Here is a 19,591-nt window from a genome sequence, read left to right on the forward strand (position 1 = left end):
CTCACAAGGATGAGATAGCTCCATACAAAATAAATTGAATAAAACAATGAAGGTCAGGTCCTAGAAAAACAAAATAATTAAAGATGAAACTATAATATTTTTTAAAAAAATAAGTTAACCTGAGTTAACTCGATCGACTCGTGACCCGCGGAATATGAAATCTGAACAATACCATAGAAAGAAAAAAAGGAAAAACTCATGAAGATGAAGACCTAATAATATAATATTGAATGACCAAAACAAAAGGAAGAGAGAGATATAGAGTAAAGAAAAAACCGAAATCAAATAAAGTTAATCTTTAAAACTCGAGTTTCAAACTATGAAATTGGGTTACCCTGTAAAAGCTGGACTTAGAAAAATCACGAAACAAAATTCTCAGCCATCTAAAATTAAAGCAAAATAAATAATAATTAAAAGAATGAGGATCATATACAATACAAAAAAATAATTAAAATAAACAATGTGGGATGAAATTAAAAAATATAATAAATCAGGAAAATGATAAAAAAACAAAAAGGTAGTAATTAAAAGAATAATGATTAAATCCAATATTAATATTAAATGAAAAAAAATGAAGGATTAAATTAAAAATTAAAATAAATCAAGAAAATAATAGAAAAACAAAAAAAAATACAGTTAAAAGAATAGAGATCAAATTTAATATATAAAAGAATTAAAGAATAATGAAATTAAAAAAATTTTCTAATTCTATAAATTATTTTAGATTAAACAAATAATAAACAAGAGACCATTATTAAAAAAAAAAAAAAACAAGTTAAAGGCTAGTATAGAAAATCAGAAGGTTTAGCGTGTGAATCAATGGGACACAGAAAATAGAAAAAGAAAAGATCGTCTACAATAAACTATTGATCGCCTATACGCATTGCCCAGGCATGGAGGGAAAGCCAAACACTTTCCCACATCGCCTTGGAATTTGGTGTTTGGACAACAGGCAACACCACATGTGTTACCTAGACCCTATGAACATACTTACGTGTCAGCCATCTTTTTTTATAATATTTAAATTTCATTAGACCACTAGACCACGTGATAACAAGAAAAAACACACACAAAAGACCGAAAATCCCCTGACAATAAGTTTTAGATTTTTGGCAATTCTGTTATTTTACTGTTTGTAAAAAAATAAAAAGACCTGGCATCCCTTAGATGTCAAGTAATTTTTTGTTTTTGTTTTTTAAGGGCCAAAAAGTGAGATGGTTAATTTGACACAGATTAATTTGATAGTATCAAATAAACCTTGTGAAAAAAAAAAAAAAACCCTCTTAATTTGTGCTTCCTTAACTTGTAATATAAAAAGTAAACCTATCGTTACATTGCAGTAATCCATGGTACATTGAATAGGGAATCACTATTGCATCCTAGTTTTTTTAATAACAGCGAAACCATGCCCGTTTGGCACTGTAGTTGAATCTGTTTTTTTAAAAAAATTTAATTTTTTTTTGTTAAAATTAAGTGCGGCTTGTACTTTTTGGATCGTTTTGATGTGCTGATATCAAAAATGATTTTTAAAAAATAAAAAAATATTATTAGCATGCTTTTCGATAAAAAAAACTATTTAAAAAGCAATCACTACCACACTCCCAAACATCCTCTAAGAGAATTTGGAAAGATATACCTGCCATTCTCCATCTATTTTATATATATTATATATATATATATATATATATATATATATATATATTTAAAATAATAATTATTAAACTTGATAATTTGTTTTTGTTGCGGAAAAACTTGTAACTAGACACTAAACTTGAACTAAATTTCAAATTAAATTAAAAAAATCATTGATATTGTGATATTTAACTAACTAACTCAAATAAACTAAATTATTGATATTTAACTGACTTGATTAATTTTTTAATAATTTAATTGACAATACTAAATACTAAAAAAATAATAAAAATATTTCACCCGGTAATTTAATAACTTCCCTGTTTATTAAATTAATTCTTAAATTGGATACAACAACTATAGCATTATAATTCTTGGAAATTGAATTATAATCGATGATCCCACAAACCAGTAGCCCGGATTTTTGTCCTTTTGGATGCTTATGCTCCCGTGTTTAGAATTATGATAGTTTATATTTTTTTTAATGTATTTCACTTGAAAAGATTTTAAATTGATTTTTATTATTATTTAATGTGATGATATTAAAAATTAAAAAAAATATTTTTAAAAAATATTATAAATCACAATACCAAGTATACCTTTTTAAAAATACAAAATCCAAGTCATTCCCTTTTAAAAATACAAAATTTTAAAGCACGGTAGCGTTTTTATAAGTCACAACTTTAATTAGTTCTACTAATATCATCATATCACATTAAATTCACTGGCGGAGCGGGGATGTCCGGTTTAAAGAATGCAAACTAAACTAACCCATATTAATAATGGTGCATGAAAATGGCAGTCATGATTTCTATTTATTTAATAATGATTTCTAGACATGTGTGTTTTAATTTTGTTAAACATTCTTATATTAATAGCTTTTTATTCATGAATTATATCTAAATACAAAAAATAATATCCATGACTTAAAATATCTAAAAAGTGAAATAAGTTTTTGTTAATAGCTAAAAATACTATGGAAACAATACAAACCCTTTTTTCAAGTTATAAATGATTGTTTTCTAATATATTTGATAAACTTAGATTTAACAGGCTGAATACCCCTCCCCATAAATAATTACATTTTTTAAACTTGGTCAAGGAAATAATTCACTTCCTTTATATTTAACCTAGGAAAAGAATACAGTTTCATGGATAAAACTATATTTTAAATATTACTCACCTTAAAAATCTATTATATTTTCATCAATATTAATATTGTATAATAGATAATATATGAAAATTTTATAAAAACCCATCATATTTCTATTAACATTAATATATATAGAGATATATTTTCATATTTAAACTATCAGAGCAACATTATGCTTTGACTTATCATCTCAATAAAAAAATTTATGAATTATAAATATATATTCGTTCAATTAGAAAACATTTAGAATCTTCATTATCTACTATATAATTATTGATGTAATATATTTATGTAATTCTATTATATTTTCTCTTAAAAACTCATTTACCTGATCATTGAAATCCTCAAATTCACTAAAAACAACCATCCGCAAGTATCATACACCCACTTTCAACCACTATAATTAGATCAGAAAGAATAGATCAAATTAGTTTGTAATTTTCAACTTAGTTTCCTATGGCTATGAGAAATAATTTTGTTATAAATATCCAGCAAATTTATCAGACAACACGATAAAATGAAGTACAAAAGCTCCCCACAGTCAGCTCCCTGTTTGGGACCTGCGATCTTGCTCCCTGCTTGCACGACAGCTTGTTTGATTTGTCGATTGTCCAAGGAGAACAGCACTTTACCACCCTTTTTAAACTGCTTGATTATCTCCAGCGAGACTGCACATGGTGAAGATATCAACCAAGAGAAGGCACAGATTCAATTATTTTTGACCCGTGACAATATTTCAATCAAATTAAATTTGAAAAATAATTATCTTGCATGGTAAGTAAATGCAAATCTTGCTTTTCATGGGAACAATCAATGAAAACACGAAATGGTTGGAGCTTGGTTGGACGGAGTGGGGTGATGCGTACGCATGATTTTCTTCACAAGAGTCTAGCTTTCAACCTGTCCCGTCCGGGGAAAATACCTCCAGGAATTTAGATTGCCGTGCTTGAACGGCGTTTAAATTCCAGTTTAAAATATTAAAAAAAAAAATGCAAATACTATTCGTAGTTTTTAAATGAAAAGTAAATTGAAAAATAATAAAAGAAGAAGCTTTTCAAAGGAAACCAGCCTGGGTATGTACAGTGCAGATAATAGTGGAGAAGACGAGTAGTTGCTGCATTTAGGACACCTTCCACTGAGCAAGAGTTTACCTGTGGTATGGATGCTTACGTTTCTTTGGCTGTAAAGTTGTTGCTTTTCGTTTGAAGTGGTTCGGCAGATGATGCGCCAAGCTTTTAATTGTTCTCTTGGACATGCACGAGCAATTGTCAAATGATTATAGATAAGATTAATGATTAAGAGATTTACAAGTTAATTTCTATTCACTAGTGAGTGATTAATTCTTCAGAAAAAGAAAAAGAAAAAAGAAACTATGCTAATGACCTTGTTTTATTTTCTATAAATGAATAGAATATTTTTAGTTTTCTCACTTGTGTAGATTGCAGTGTATAAGGATCAAGAACTAGACAAAATTGTTATGTTAAAAAAAGAATTAAACATTTTTGTTCATTAGTGTGTTTTATGCACTGTAAACTTTATTTCTTGCACGATGTTAATGCTCTTTTTTTCCCTCTAAATATGGGTGTCTGGATTAACTTGCGCGTACCTCGACTAATCCTATAAACTCTGAAGTTAACGATCATGTAAGCCTCCAATGGCTATAGGATTTATGAGTCTCGAATTGGTGACCTTCAGGAAACAAATTTAAAACTTAACCAATTAAGCTACACCCTTCAATATTATGATGTTATACAAATTAAAATATATTATCTTTATAAAATTACAATTATATAACTATAACTTTGAATTAGTTTTTTCTATAGAAATGTTATGATAAAAATAAAATTTATATATAACACGTGACGGCAATAAAAACTATTGATAATATTAGAATTATATTTTTTCTATCAATCAATTTAATTTATAGAGTTTATTTTTACTATATGTGAGGTAAATATTAAAATATATTTTAAGAGGTTATTTGCAAAATAACTTGGGACAATTTTTGCACGTGTAAATTACACAAATACCCTTAAAAGGCAAATAAATGAAAGGCTACGAGGACTGTTGTGTAATTTTATTTTATTTTACAAATAGTACTATTACTTCAAAAATCTAAATCTTTCAGTGATAGATAAAAAGGTAAATGAAAACAAGACCATGGCCAAAGTCATGTTAGGTGAGTTAATTGACTTTACACGCACACGCACACGCACATTGATGTTATTTAACCAATCAAATACCTCGATCCACGAAGATGCATGTTCCTTGCATTGTTAGTCAATGAATACCTTTGGATAATCAATTTATTCTCCTTGAAAGCAGATAATTTTAAAAGGAGTTTCGTCATCTAAAAATAGGATAATTACAAAAATCTTCTTATAGTTTAATATAAATCTCACTTTCTTTGTGTGTGTATATATTTATTATTATTATTATCGTGGATGTCTGGGCCAGCTTACGCGCTCTTCAACTAATTTCATGTGTTCTGAAGTTAATAATCATGTAAGCCTCCAATGACCCTGAGATTTGTGAAACTCAGCATGTCTCTAAGATTTGTAAGCCTTCAATGGCCACAAAGATATATATATATATATATATATATATATATATATATATATATATATATATATATATATATATATATATATATATATTTTTCTTTGATTATTATGGGTGTCCGGCCCAACTTGTGCGTACCTTCACTAACCCCACGAGTTCTGAAATTAACGACTATGTAAACCTTTAATGACTATCATATTAGCCACCACATGACTCGAACTTGAGACAACAGGGAAAGTAAACTTCTTTAACTCAAGCTTTTATCACCGAGCTACCTACTATATGGTTGTATATTTATATTTTTAGGATGCAAAATGTAATTTATTAAAGTACATAAAGAAAATAAAATTAATATCAAATTATTAGAGAGTTTTTGTAATTGTCCAGTAAAAATATCATTTGTACTTTGACAATTGATGCTCCACTAATTTATAAATCCACACCAACTATATAGGCCCCCGTAATGGAGTATATATTGACTAACAAAGCAATTAGCAATTCTATTTCCAGTTGACGCAACCGGGAGATTAATTAAATTCAATGTATGGCGTATGCTTTATTGGATGCCTAAGGTGTCAAATCCTCTATCCATCCTAATAAATTTAATAATTATACATTGAAATCTTTTATTTGCAGGAGGGCAGGCGGTGCAGGTTCCGTTAACGATCTTTTCCAAGCATCCATTTTGTACAGCGTTTTAAATAGGGTTAGGTAAAATTTTAAATTATTTTTTAATATATTTTTAGATTATTTTATTGTATAAATATCAAAAAATATTTTTTTAAAATGTTATTTTAAGGTATTTTTAACTAAAAAATATTTTAAAAAACAACTGTTATTACATTTCCAATCATATCAATGCCAATATACGTATGGACTGTTTGGAAACACACAGCCCAACCTGTGTTTAAAAAAAATGAATTTTTTTATTTAAAATTAATAATTTTTAGTGTTTTTTAATCGTTTTGATGCGTTGATATAAAAAATAATTTTTTTTATTTTAATAGATTTCTGAATAAAAAAACACTTTAAAAAATAATCACAACTGTTATCTTAAATACATTTACTTGCCGCAACTCACAGCACATAATTAGATCATTTTTATTTTTTAAAAATTATTTTTGATATCAATATATTAAAATAATTTAAAAATATTAAAAATATATTAATTTAAAGTAAAAATAAATTTAATTTTTTTTTAAAATATTTTTAAAATACAGTACTAAACAAAAATATGCCTGTTGAATTTCCCTTGAGACCATCAACCACTCCTATCAATGGGGGATTTCTCTTTTATCACACCACATAGTTTTCTTTTATGATGATTTAGAAATAGAAAACGGACATTGCCGTGGAGATAGTCGCACTCCTAATTATTATAATCTCTTGTCTAGACGACACAACCATCTAATATGCCAACATATTTTACAGTTTCTCCAAGACAAAATCCAATTCACTCATCACATTATTTCTTAACTCACCTGCATGATCGAAAAGCACAAATTGAGTGACATGAAATAAACATCATGACCTTCTCATACACGCAAAACCTGACTCGATTAAAAAATCAAGTTACTAGCACTTGAGGTTTTGACCCAGCGATTGAAGGGACTTATTCCTTTCCTCTGCATCCTGGGTTCAAACCTCACCGTGCACGCTTGTCACCCCCGCGGTGCCTTACATGTTCACTAGGTTTGTAGGATGTTCAGTGAGCCGTGGGATTAGTCGTGGTGCACGCAAGCTGGCCCGGACACCCACGTAAATAAAATAAAAAAAATCAAGTTACTAGTTAAGAAAATTAATCAAAAACATTATAATTTTAATTTTTTTTAAAAAATTAAAATAATATTATTTTTTAAACTAAACAAAATATTAACTTATTTAAAAATTGATTTATCGAGTCAAGTCCGAGACGGTCGACCCGTGGCGCTGAATTTAATAATATCAGTGCAAACATATAAAAACCGATATAAAAGACTGTTTATATATAGAAAAGCGAAACCCCGAAGCAATGTAAAATTTACGCCGCCCAAGCAATAAATAAGTTTGTAAGAAAAACATGAGCACAATAAAACAACATCCTCAACAGTATAATAATAAACTAACAACGGCAACATAAGCAGTCAAACAGAGCCCATGGAGCATGTTAGCCCTACAACATGGAGTATCTACTTTTGACACCCCTCTCTCTCTCACGTGACTTGAAAATTTTTGCCAACTAAAAAAGGAAAAATTATTATTATAATAGACACATTTTTTCAAGACTGTTGGGACGCGGTCTAAACGCATTTCTTTATTTATTTTTATTAAAAATTATATTTTTAATATATTTTAAATTATTTTGATACAATATATCAAAAATAATTTATTTAAAAAATTATTATTTTAATATATTTCGACATAAATATATTTTTTCAAGAGTATTTGGGATGCGGTTTGCACGACATTCCTCTAAAATTTATTTATTTTTTGTTAAAAATTATTTTTTTGACATGTTTTAAATTGTATTAATGAACATATATCAAAAATAATTTAAAAAAATAAAAAAATATTATTTTAATATAAAAATTATTTTAAAAAATAATTACAGCTATATTTCTAAAGAAGCTAATTGGTACGTTGCTGGAGGCCTGGTTGGTACTGTAGTTTAATTATGTTTTTTTTTTAATTTTAAATTAATTTTATGATATTATTAGATTATTTTTAATGTGGCGATATAAAAATAAAATTTAAAAGTAAAAGAAATATTATCTTAATACTAAAATCATTTTAAAAGACTGCCGTAATGCCGATAACCAAAACGCTGTGTTTTGTGGGCCCCATCAATCAGGAATTGGAGGGAAAACAGTGTGGAAGTACTGTAGCTATAATGGGAACCAGCTCATTTTTCCTTTTCTCCCTGCTTTCTTTCCTTCTATGAACAGTACAAGATGTCCTTATCCATGACATTGTCTGCTACTCAATTTAATATAATGGCCCAAAAAATATTGCAAAAGAAGAGAGAAAGAAATTGGGTCCCACACTAGAAATTGCAAAGCCCATAGTGGGTCCTACACGTAACCATGGATTTTGGGGGACTGTCTGAAAATTCAATAAGAAACGTGGCTTACATCCACATTTCAATGTTAAGCTCTCCCACTACGTTGTTTTAGTTAAGTTTCTCATTTTTTCTCCCTCTAAAAACTGTTAAGAACACATCACATCTTTTGTTTCTTTTTAGTTTAAAGGGAAACATATCATGTCTAGAACCATGTATTAGTGTCAGTGGTTAAGTTTCCTTCCCCTTCTTCTGTGTGTTCTTTACGTGTTTCTTTGGGTGCTAGATAAGCTAAGAAATCTAAGCTCTTGCTTTCTCGGGAATCAGAGTGTGATTGAACTGGGTTTTTGGATCCGTTTCTTCTGGTAAGCTACAAATAAAGCTGGCCTCTTGCTTCATATATGTTTTTCTTTTACCACTATATATACATACCACTGGTTAAAGTTTGCTACTTTCTTGGTGTTTGCTTATGCATTTCTTTTAAGTTACTACTTTGATGGTTGGATTTGTGATTTTGATTGCTTATGGGGTTGTGGATTTGTTCCTGGAAAGTTTGTACATGAAGAGAAATATTAGTTTGTTTTTTTTGTTTTATATTTTTTATTCTGGTTCTAGTGACTTCCTTTCAACCATTTTAAGGTTTTCTTTCCATATTAAAATTTGGAGTAAGGTTAAAAAGGAAAAAAGAAAGGAAGAGTTGGGCTGAGAAGAGTAGAGTTGAAATGAAGTTAGTTGGGTTGATAGAGCGGGTCTTGTGTGCAATTACACCTTTTATTGAATTTGAGCAACCCCATAATTTTTCCTGAACATGTCTGTGATTTGTGAACTTGTTCTTCCTCTCTTTATCACCCTGTTGGATCCATGTTCAATTGATTTCTTGTAACATTGCGGAAGATGCAGTTCGAATGTTTTTTTTCCTTATATTTCTCACTCTCCCTTCATTTCTTTATTTTTTGATGTAATTCCTATTTGCAAATTGCAGTCTTGGTTTTCTATTTCCTTAAGAATCAATATCATAATTATGGAGTCTGAAAGAAAACTAATTGTTTACTGTTATAACTCTTGTATTGATTGTTACCTTGACATGGTTAATTGTCACAAGATGTCTGGTTTTGCCTCAATTTCCTGTTTCACGTAAGAAACAAAGTAAAGTGACATCAAGAAAGGAAAGTGCTTTGATATTGGCATTTTGGCAGAAAAGTGAAAGCTTCAAGATTTACTCAATTACATGCAATATATTCGAGCCAGCATGGATGCCCATGGTTCAAGTTTTTGACAGCCAATATTGATTTTGATTTTTTACTTTTTATTTCTTTTTCCCTAATAATTGTAATTTTTTCAGAGATTCTGATGTGAAATGTATGAATATTAGCTTTCATCTCTTGGATGCTTCGTTTTGCAATGTGCTGATGGTAGCCGTTTAAATTGCTTTTTTCAGATTCCTTTGGGATACGACTTTGGCAATAAGAGGCTTACCTGATATCCTCAGCTTTCCAATTTATATCAAATAGTTGGAGACAGAAGATGAAAACAAAGTTGTCTGCCATTACTGTGCTTTGTTAGATTGGAGGCTCAAGATGGATGATACATTTGCCAATGCTCAAAAAGATGGCCTGGGCAAAGAGGATTCATTGCATAGCTTAAGTCATGATAGAGAATTATCTGGTGACCACGAGCTGGATTGTTCCCAACCAAAATCTAGTAGGCTCACAAGAAGGGTAAATTCACATCAGTATCTGCATTTAAAAGTTAAGCAACTGCAACGCAGTAAAAGTTGCATCAAAGATTCGTTCCTTCGAAGCATTCATGTCTTAGACAATTGGATTCCAAAGCATATAATAACAATCGATGAGAAATATCTTCGTCGTTGCCTAGAATTCATACATGCCAGTACTTCTCAAGCGGCTCCATGCAACGCCTCTATGTACTTGGATTGGGGAAACATGGGTTTTTTCTCTGATGCCCTGAATATAGCAAAAATTGGGAATCAAAATACATGTAGTTCGGCTGGGTTTGATTTTGACTGTCCATTGGCTGGGACCGGGAGTGTAGTCATTAGCCCTGCAGAACAGTGGATTGCTGGTTCAATCATGGGCAGCAAGAGCATGGTGAATATACTGAAGAGTCCTTTACTGCGCAGATATGGTGCATATGATGGTGATGCCAATTTTGAGAAAGTGACTTCCAGCGATGTTAAAGGATCAATATGTTACGATGATATGAACTCTCCTGGTGGATTAAGTAGTTATTCACCACACAAGCTCGATAATGGAGCACAAATTCCAGGAAGCCATAAATATGAATCAGAGAGTTTGCACAAAAGGTTTGTTTCTATGTCGAGTACAAACTCTACTTGTTCTGATCAGTCCTCTTCTTCTCTCCCTGCTGCTGTTACTCAGGGGACGCTCCAATGCACATGGAAAGGGGGAAACCCACATTTCATCTTCTCCTTAGACGATCAGAAGGTGGTCTACGTGGCCAGCTTTTATCATGTTAATTCAGCAGATGATAAGGCTCTAGAGTACGTGTATTTATTCCATTCTAGAAAAGGTGGCCAAAGGGAACATATGATTCATGATAAAGAGTCTCGCCTTGTAGGTCAGATGAACGTATCAACTTCCTTTTCTCTTTGCCCAAACAATTGTAGAATCATGGAGAGAGAATTTGTTTTGTTCGGTTGTCATGAAAATTTAGTGGGAGAGTTGCAAAGTTCAAGCCAAGACCTCAGGAAGAACAAGGGATTTTCAAGCAGGGTGGTGGAAGTGTTCAGGACCAACAACTCATTCAAGAAGAGAAATAACTCCAGATTTGATGGATCTGGTGCTATACTGGAGAATTCTTCTTGGGAGCCTTTTCAAGAGAGAGAATACAACATGGACGCACTTGGTGGGGCCAATCTTTTAGAAAATCATCTTCCACCAAATCTTGAATTGGGGGCCATTTTGGTGAAAAATCATCTTCCTGAGAAGCGTCCAGAGAAGACTGGAGGTTGGGGTTTGAATTTTCTCAAGAACATGGCTGTACCGGAAGCCAAAGATACGATGAAATCCTCAGTACTTTCTGCCTGTTGTGCCCGAGATACCGGAGATTGCTCAACAAGCATTGATATTCTCATTCCAGCTGGTCTTCATGGAGGTCCAAGGACCAGAAATGGTGGTCCTTCCAGTCTTATTGATAGATGGAGATCAGGTGGGTACTGTGATTGTGGTGGCTGGGACCTAGGATGTCCGTTAACAGTACTCAAAAGCAGATCAGCCAACAAGGAGTTTTCATCCTCAGCAGATATGCAGGGGGAGTGCAAGTTAATTAATTTGTTCATACAGGTGAGCCACACTCCATGTAAGCTTTATCCATTAATTCTTAAGGTGGCCATCGCTAGTGCTGTCTCAATGGACAGAAAGAACAGCAACGGATATAATTTGCTTTTTTTCTTGTTCCTTTTCTTTTCATTTTACTTTCAAAATTTGTAGTTTCTCCATTTCTTCACCGCAATTTTGTAGATTCTCGTGTGAGTATTAATGTAAGCATGACTCAACTCTTATTTTGCAGGGTTCAGAGAATGGTGCTCCCCCCTTGAGGATGGTTAATGTCCATGATGGCATGTATTCTGTACATTTTCAGTCAACATTGTCAGCTCTGCAGACTTTCTCAATAGCAGTGGCATTTATCCATAGCCAAAAAGTCCCAAACTCCAACCAGAATATGTACAGGAGTTGAAGTAGGAAGATTCATGTTTCAGCTTGATGTAGTTGTAACTCTCTTACTGTACCACAGCGCTTTGTAAGTCAAAATTTACAGTAATTATATATGAAGTAGATTGTTAATTTTGCAAGTTTTTGTTTTCTTTTTGCTAGTGCTTTAGTGTTGGATTTTTTTCAAAAGTTTGTTTGTTCTCGCTAGTGATTGGGATTGGTTATCCTTTGATTTTCCGACAAGAATATCATGTAATCTCTATACTATGATTGATTGTACAATTGTTTTTATGAAAGATGTATGAATTTTTGTAAGAAGAATTATAACTACACGCCCATCAGCATATGGATTACAATTTATGTAATGCACTGCAAATCAGTGGGAACTGGAATTAAGCATAAGAAGAATTAATATGAAATTTGTTTTCTGTGACAGATCTTACATTTGTAGTTTGAAGAGGATAGGGTTGTGATTATTTTCCTTGTTCTTTCTAATTTAGTTCTCTGCGCAACATGGTACCTTAAAGATAATAGAAAGTGAACATTCTATTGGGCGTGCACTTAATGGCTGATTGGGTATGGAACACTAAATATTGGTTTCACTGTAGTTCAATAGTATACTGTATTGATAATCTGAAAGGATTTTGGTGCATTTGGCTATAACATGCACATCTCAAGGGTAGATGGAGGGCATGTGCTTCTTACTGAAGTCACGGTGCTCCACAAGAGCGCAAGTTAAGCAGTCAAAGTTATCGATTTTCAAGTGGAAATAGCTGGGATCTTTTTGTGGCTCATGATGCTTCATATTACTGTATGGTTCTCAATCATGAATCTAAACCTGTCAATGTGCGGATTGCAGGCCTCTTTCATTTGCACTTTGGAGGTAATGTGAACTCCAGCTGTTGCTATTTTGCACTGGTTATTTTAGATAAGATTTTTTCTCTGCTTAATCATATACACTCATTAAATGCATGTCCTAAGGGGCTAATTGCAATTTTTCTTGGTATATGAATAACTCCCACTATGGTGGTAGATACTGCAGTTTCCATTGAGCTTTGTTATAGTTACTTTGGGTTTATTTATGTAGGCTTACTGTGCTAACATACAAGAGTAGCTTTTGAAACTCTGTCCTTTGGGGACTCCTAACTTTTTTCAAAATTTTTGTATCTAATTCTTTACATTTTAAGCAGCGCATTTTGAACAATAACATGTTTAGGATGCAGTATCACCCATCAGACACATGATCATGTTCAGGAGTCATTTTTCTGTAAAAGTTAAAGATATAGATCATAAAGATCAATTTTGGCATTTCTTGGCATGACATGATATTGAATTCCCACGAGCATACCCTCCCGTTTTCTTTTGCAAGATATTCTTCTCACTGTTAAGTATGAGCAGCTCATTCTGAAACCCATGTTGTTTTGAGAGAACAGGGAAAGTTCAGTTTCAACTTTTCTTATATCTGTGCAGTGTATGTTTATGCTGTTGGTTCATCTTCAACCAGGCTTTGTTTTTATGTAGCCTTGGGTTGGTTGACTTGGTCAGTTCTGCTTTGAAGGTTCAATATCTCAAGGTAAGCTTAAACTCTTCCTGCCTTTTCTTTCACAGTTCTTATTTTTTTAGTATTATTAAGTCTGGTCCATGTAATCAAAAGATAACAGGAAGCATGTTTCATCATATATAATGGAAAATGTGGAATATAGTATCCTTTGCCTCAGATGTTTCCAGGGCAAACTTGAGGAGTTAATGGCTGGGCTGATCTCAAAAGCTGGTGGGAAGTGGCACATGGTTAAAGCCTAAAGATTCTATTTCACTCGTTTAATGATCTTCTATTATCATATCCATGCAGTGTACTCTTTTTTTTCTGAACGATCTAGGCAGTGTATCTCTGTGGATATTTTGTTGTTTCTTTGTGGATGCAAGTGAGACTTGTTTCGCTGCTTCTATAGCATGGCAGGTGATTTTTGACATGTTCCATGGTCCTTCAGTGCCTCAAGTTGAATTTATCGGCTGTCCACTAAAGAACTGGACAAGTTCTTGCTTTTGTTGACCATCACACGCACACACATATTTGAGCGTGCGCGTACTTAAAATACGATACATCCTGCTGTGTTATAATTTAGGAATAGTTTTTTCTAGCAACAATTTTTCCTTAGCAGAGACACCCTATAATGGACGACGGTGACATTCTGTGTCTTTTAGCACTGAAAGCAGCTCCCCTGACCTTTTCATTTCCCCTTGGTAGCTTCTGGAAAAGAAGGGAGCGCTTGGAACCAGGAAAGAAAGTAGTAGGTAGGAGATTTTGGAGCTGCTTATCCATTAATTAACCATTTTAACTGTTATGCCTAAACATGATTTGACTTCTTTCCTCTTTTTTCTTTTTTCATTTGTTTCATACACCATTATAGATAAACTGCACAACATTATATGACTTGAAATTTTTTTATGAAGCTGAGTTGATCATGAGCGAGCTGTGTACAAGCGAACACGCATTGGTTACTGGAACAATGAAACTGTTTGAGGTATTTGTTATGATCTCTGATCTTGATGGTATATATGGTTTTTGAATCCCTTATAGGTCATCATTAAGTAGCGAGGCTTTGTATTCAGCCAAACATGAGGATTTTGTAGCTAGCATGGATGTTCTGCCAGGCTATTCTCTAGGATCTCTTTAACTTTTGTCCACAGCAACGATTTTATTTTGGTGCAGGGGAGATTACACCGCAAATCTTCACAGTCAAGGCTCCTTCTTGGCAGTTGGCATTGAAACAGGGAAAGCAAACTTGCTGTGATCAGGCTTCCTCAAAATCGACGTCCCGTGTCTCAGGCACAGAACCATCGTGTATGCAACATTGTCATGACATTGCATGCATGTAAGCTTGCTTCTATAATCATATCTCATATGGTCCTAGCCTCTTGCTAGAGTTTGTCGGAGATGAAAGGAAACGATCATATCCAAAGGCAGAGAACTGCTACATATTATATTTGCTGTCTAGAATTTAGGTTCAAGCATTCGAAATTGCTACCAGCGAGCATTGCTCGGTCACTGTGTGGAGTTCAAGTCCGTGTTCCTGCACAGCTTGCTAGATCATGCATTCCACTGCGTGCATCTTATGACTAGTTAAGACACAAATCATTAAAAGCAAAATCATTCTGACAAGATGTATTTGTGTCTTCCAAGATCATGCCGCCTCAGGCTAAACAATGTTATCCAAATCACAAAGCAGGTTCCGAGTATTCGAATGCTGGGCATGTCAAGGCATTGCGGTCAAATTTCGTGTATTGAAGAAAAACAGAGAGGACTTGTTATCTGCAAGTTTCGTGTTAGAGGCTTTAGGTCCGCCTTTTCACCTCTTCTTCCCTTTACCCCAACTCTACGCTCCTGTTTGTCGGGGTATTTTTAATATTTAAATATTTATCATAAAAAATTTAGATATTTATAAAATACTTCTCAGATTTTGAATATCTAATGAGTATTTATTGTCTGTTATTATTTATTAATAATATATATATATATATATATATATAAAATGATAAATAGTGTTTTTATATATGTTTTTTATGTCAATATTTAAGTATGTGTATATCATACTATATTAAAAAAAAATCCAAATATTCTATAAATTTATTTTTATAATATAAATATATGTTGGGTTAGGTTCGGGTGGATTTTAAGTTGGATTTGATAATATCCATATCTTATTTATTATCGGCTGGGCCAAAAAAATATTCAATCATTCACTCATTTAGGTCGGATTGGTTTAATATACATACGCACTATGCCTTTAAAGCAGTTTTACAACTGCTTTTAATCGTTTTTAAATTAAAAACTATGTTCGGCTAATTTTTGTTTTATTAAAAAATATATTTGTTTTTGAAACAAAACATGATTGAGGGTTATCTGATATTGTTGTTTTCTAACTGTTTTGCTGTGTTGTTCAATGCTGTGAAGTAAAAACAACACATTGTTTAGTAACTAACTGTGTGTTGTGTTTATAAATATTTAAAGTGGTTAAATTTTATTAATATATTTTTTAAAATATAAAATGACCAATAAGAATTGTATTATGCTAAATAATAAATATATTTCATTTATATCAAGTGATCTGTAACATTTTATACTTACATGACATATGTTTATATTTTTACGTGTAATTATCAAGTTTAAGAAAATTAAGTAAAAAGGTAAAAAAAATAGGTCGATACTACACACACGTATGTCATTTTAATTAAATAAATAATATATAAAAAATATTTTGAAATAGAGTTACATAATATACTGGTAAATTTTCCATGTATAATTAAAAAAATTAATGAAGCAAATTTTTATTTAATTAAAGAATGGATCCTACAGTAAATTAGTTGAGCTTTTAGCTGGTATTTTATTAATTAATTGATTTTTTATGAGAATAAAGTGTTGAATTACTAACAATTTTTTTTCATTTGAGGTTTCTGTTTTTAAATTTATGAAGATAGAAATTAAAAAATATTTTGTTTTGTGCAAAAAAATAAAAACAAATAAAGACCAACAATAGCAAACATAAATTTCTTTAAACCACGTTGTTTATTAGTTTTTATATTATTTTATACTAAATATATAATTATTTTAAACAAATAAATCACATTTTTTACAACAAAAAACAAACAATTTTTTTATTTATATTTTCGAGATTTGCTTTTAAAAAGGAAAACGAAAATGATATCAAAACGGTTAAGTTAATGGGCTTTGTGTGGACAGGGCTTAGTTTGCAAATTATAAGTTTGGGTATGACTCGGTGTTTAGTGAGGAGTAGTGGCAGAAAAAGGATGTTAGGCCCATTGCGTCTGGCCCATGCCTCCGAAATCGGGAATATAAAATTTCACGAGGCCCCTTGTACAATCTCGGTATTACCCAACACAGACAAGGGTATAACCGGAAATACGAAAAACACCAAAACAAAAACCCTAGACTTAGAGAGCCATCTATATAAAGCCCCCAAACCCTAAATTCACTCAGTGTTCCTCCAGCGGTCGAAAATGTCGAAGCGAGGTCAGCTCTCTCTCGTCTCCTTACATCTTTTATTCTTCATAGTTTTCTCTGCGATCTCTTAGAAAATGAAATAAAACAATTTAAAATCATCACAAATCTCTTGTTTTGTGTCTGCTAACACTTAGATTTTTAACACCGCCGCTGACGTTGTTGGTTTGAATAAAAATACAGGACGTGGAGGATCAGCTGGTAACAAGTTCAGGATGTCACTGGGTCTGCCAGTGGCAGCAACAGTGAACTGTGCTGATAACACTGGTGCTAAGAACCTTTACATCATCTCCGTGAAGGGAATCAAGGGTCGTTTGAACCGTTTACCTTCTGCTTGCGTTGGTGATATGGTTATGGCCACTGTCAAGAAGGGGAAGCCTGATCTCAGGAAGAAGGTCATGCCTGCTGTCATTGTCAGGCAGCGTAAGCCTTGGCGCCGAAAGGACGGTGTTTTCATGTACTTTGAAGGTCATTCTCTTCCCTCTTTTATTCTATTTTGGTGTTTCATCTTTTCTAGCTGTGTTTGTTTACCTGTCAGGTGTTTATTTACTGCCTTCTATGTTTATCTTTTTTGTATTAACAAGTTGTTTGTCGCTAGTGTATCATCTCTTGATTTATGTTGTTATAATCATCTCTCTTACTAGAGATCCAAGCTACGACTGCTTTGAAATTGCTTGTAAAAGTGCATCTCCTTTTTTGATTTGGGTATGTTTTCTGATATTATGCTCCCTATTGAACTGGATGGTCAAATATTTATCGAGTATGATTTCTCTAATGTAGAATCACTTTATTTTGCAATTCGATAAATTCTTTCAACTTAGCTCTGTATTTGGAAGTGTTTCCCAGTGCCCATCTTAGACGTGTTTAAGGTGTTTGTATGATTTATATCTGGTGATGTGGTGTTGAGAATTTTCGTATTGCAGTTTCTTTGCACCTCCGATACCCAGCAATATTATATGTACTCACCTTATCCCAATTCGGATGGTAATTTTGTTTTATCATCCCTATCAAGGTTGAGTCATGCATAATGTGTTTGGTTTAGTTAGAGGTATATCCTTTATTGCATTGATATATTTTTTGTTCATCAATTTCCTAAACGAGACTTGAGCACATTGGTTTTTAATTTAGCAATTCTGTGAATAACATAGCATAATACATTCTGCGAACATGACATGTTACCAGACATAAGTCAAGTATCCTCCTGAAAATTTCTGTGGTTGATACAGTTACACGTCTGGTAAATTGACAGAGTCCCTCGTTACAGATTTGCTGTCTCTTTTAATTTGCATTTCTGCTCCATTTGGACCCAACATTTGTGTTTTAAAATGATTTTTTTATATGTTTTAAACTTGTTTTTGCTGTTACGTGGAATATATTTGATCGGTTGATGAAACAAGGGAACTTTTATTGATCGTCAATTGGAGATATGTTTTGTTATGTATCTATTTTGTGATAAGAGGGTATTTTGCATTGCATGTCAGTGAAATTCACTCTTGCCATGTCTCTTTTGTTTGATAACAACAGGAGACAATTCTTATGGCTATCAAGAAGAGACATTTCTTATGGCTGTTTGCTTGATAAATAACAAACTTGTAAATGTTTATTTGTTTGTTCCTGAATTGGAATTCCTTTTCTTTTATCTGCAGATAATGCTGGTGTCATAGTGAACCCTAAAGGAGAAATGAAAGGTACTGCCTAATACTTGTAACCTCTGGGTCCCCATGGCTGCCACCATTCTTCCAGTGTTTTGAGATGTACAACTGAACTTGTCTGATTTCTTGCACGTTCTTATTTCTTGTTACTTTTGCTTCCAGGCTCTGCAATTACTGGTCCAATTGGAAAGGAGTGCGCTGATCTTTGGCCAAGGATTGCAAGTGCAGCCAATGCCATCGTTTAAGAGCTTTAATTAGTCTGTTCGTTTCATTTGGAACATACTGTCGTTAGTCCTGATTGTTTTTGTAGGGATAATCTTAGTTGTGTTTATGAAAGCTTGACTGAATTTTGTCTGTGAGCTTTACATGCAGTTATGAACTGCATGAAGTTTGCGCAAGAAAGATGATATATTTTTGTTGTTGATTTCAAATTTTATGGAAACCCTTCATCTAAATTTCTAGCTTTATTAAAAATATTTATTTCCTATTTGATTTTGTTTGAAAAGTATTTTTGAAGAATCTTGTTGCGATGAAATTAAAAATAATTTTTAAGAAATAAGAAAAATAATTTTTTAATGAAATTTAAAAAACAACTAAAACTTTAATCCTTCATACTATGTACTGCCGGATGTTTCTGCTCTTACCAGCAATTTCATAACACCAATTATTTAACAACGGGATCATCGAAATTGTTTGTGGCTGAGAAGTTGCTTGTTTCCATCGGGTTAGAAAACCCTATAAATGCTTGTGTTTTTGCTGCATTAGAAACCTCCCCGTTTTGATGAAATAAGATTTTGCCCATGGCCCACTGTCTGTTTAGAAGAACATGTTTTTCACAAGCGCTGT

The 19,591-nt window shown here is 32.4% G+C and overlaps 2 protein-coding genes across 19 annotated transcripts in view; both read left to right on the forward strand.

The window, feature by feature from the left end:
• The first annotated feature begins 8,466 nt into the window (after positions 1-8,466).
• LOC118048894 (uncharacterized) lies at positions 8,467-15,541 on the forward strand. Of its 17 annotated transcripts, none has more exons than XR_012170999.1 (7): positions 8,467-8,749; positions 9,823-11,707; positions 11,934-12,164; positions 12,755-12,959; positions 13,547-13,649; positions 13,795-14,368; positions 14,528-15,541. XR_012170999.1 is itself a non-coding variant. In XM_035058745.2 (3 exons), the coding sequence occupies exons 2-3, from the start codon at positions 9,962-9,964 to the stop codon at positions 12,099-12,101; spliced, it is 1,914 nt and encodes a 637-aa protein (XP_034914636.1). In that variant the 5' UTR covers positions 8,467-8,749; positions 9,823-9,961; the 3' UTR covers positions 12,102-12,216. The 17 variants fall into 17 exon arrangements, 1 of the variants encoding a protein (XP_034914636.1); XR_012171004.1 differs by having other exon boundaries at positions 14,322-14,368; XR_012171002.1 differs by having other exon boundaries at positions 13,581-13,649.
• A 1,409-nt stretch (positions 15,542-16,950) lies between these two features.
• Positions 16,951-19,591, forward strand: part of LOC118048892 (large ribosomal subunit protein uL14) — a 29,640-nt gene continuing 26,999 nt past the window's right edge. Inside the window, exons 1-4 of one of the 2 annotated variants that reach the window (XM_073412014.1) lie at positions 16,951-17,105; positions 17,277-17,561; positions 18,740-18,781; positions 18,908-19,031. In XM_073412014.1, the coding sequence (XP_073268115.1) occupies positions 17,093-17,105; positions 17,277-17,561; positions 18,740-18,781; positions 18,908-18,990 (423 nt within the window). In that variant the 5' untranslated portion in view covers positions 16,951-17,092 and the 3' untranslated portion in view covers positions 18,991-19,031. Of the gene's footprint in view, positions 17,106-17,276; positions 17,562-18,739; positions 18,782-18,907; positions 19,201-19,591 lie in introns of those variants that run through there. The other variant, XM_035058744.2, reaches the window with a different exon arrangement.

This window comes from Populus alba, chromosome 10, assembly GCF_005239225.2.
Source record: "Populus alba chromosome 10, ASM523922v2, whole genome shotgun sequence".
Taxonomy (NCBI): domain Eukaryota; kingdom Viridiplantae; phylum Streptophyta; class Magnoliopsida; order Malpighiales; family Salicaceae; genus Populus; species Populus alba.

What these genes read in the sequence shown, in the direction of transcription:
- LOC118048894 (XM_035058745.2), top strand. Translation starts at nt 9,962, where the DNA reads ATGGATGATACATTTGCCAATGCTCAAAAAGATGGCCTGGGCAAAGAG. An exon ending in TAATTAATTTGTTCATACAG is followed by an intron (nt 11,708 to 11,933) that starts GTGAGCCACACT and finishes CTTATTTTGCAG; the next exon opens with GGTTCAGAGAATGGTGCTCC.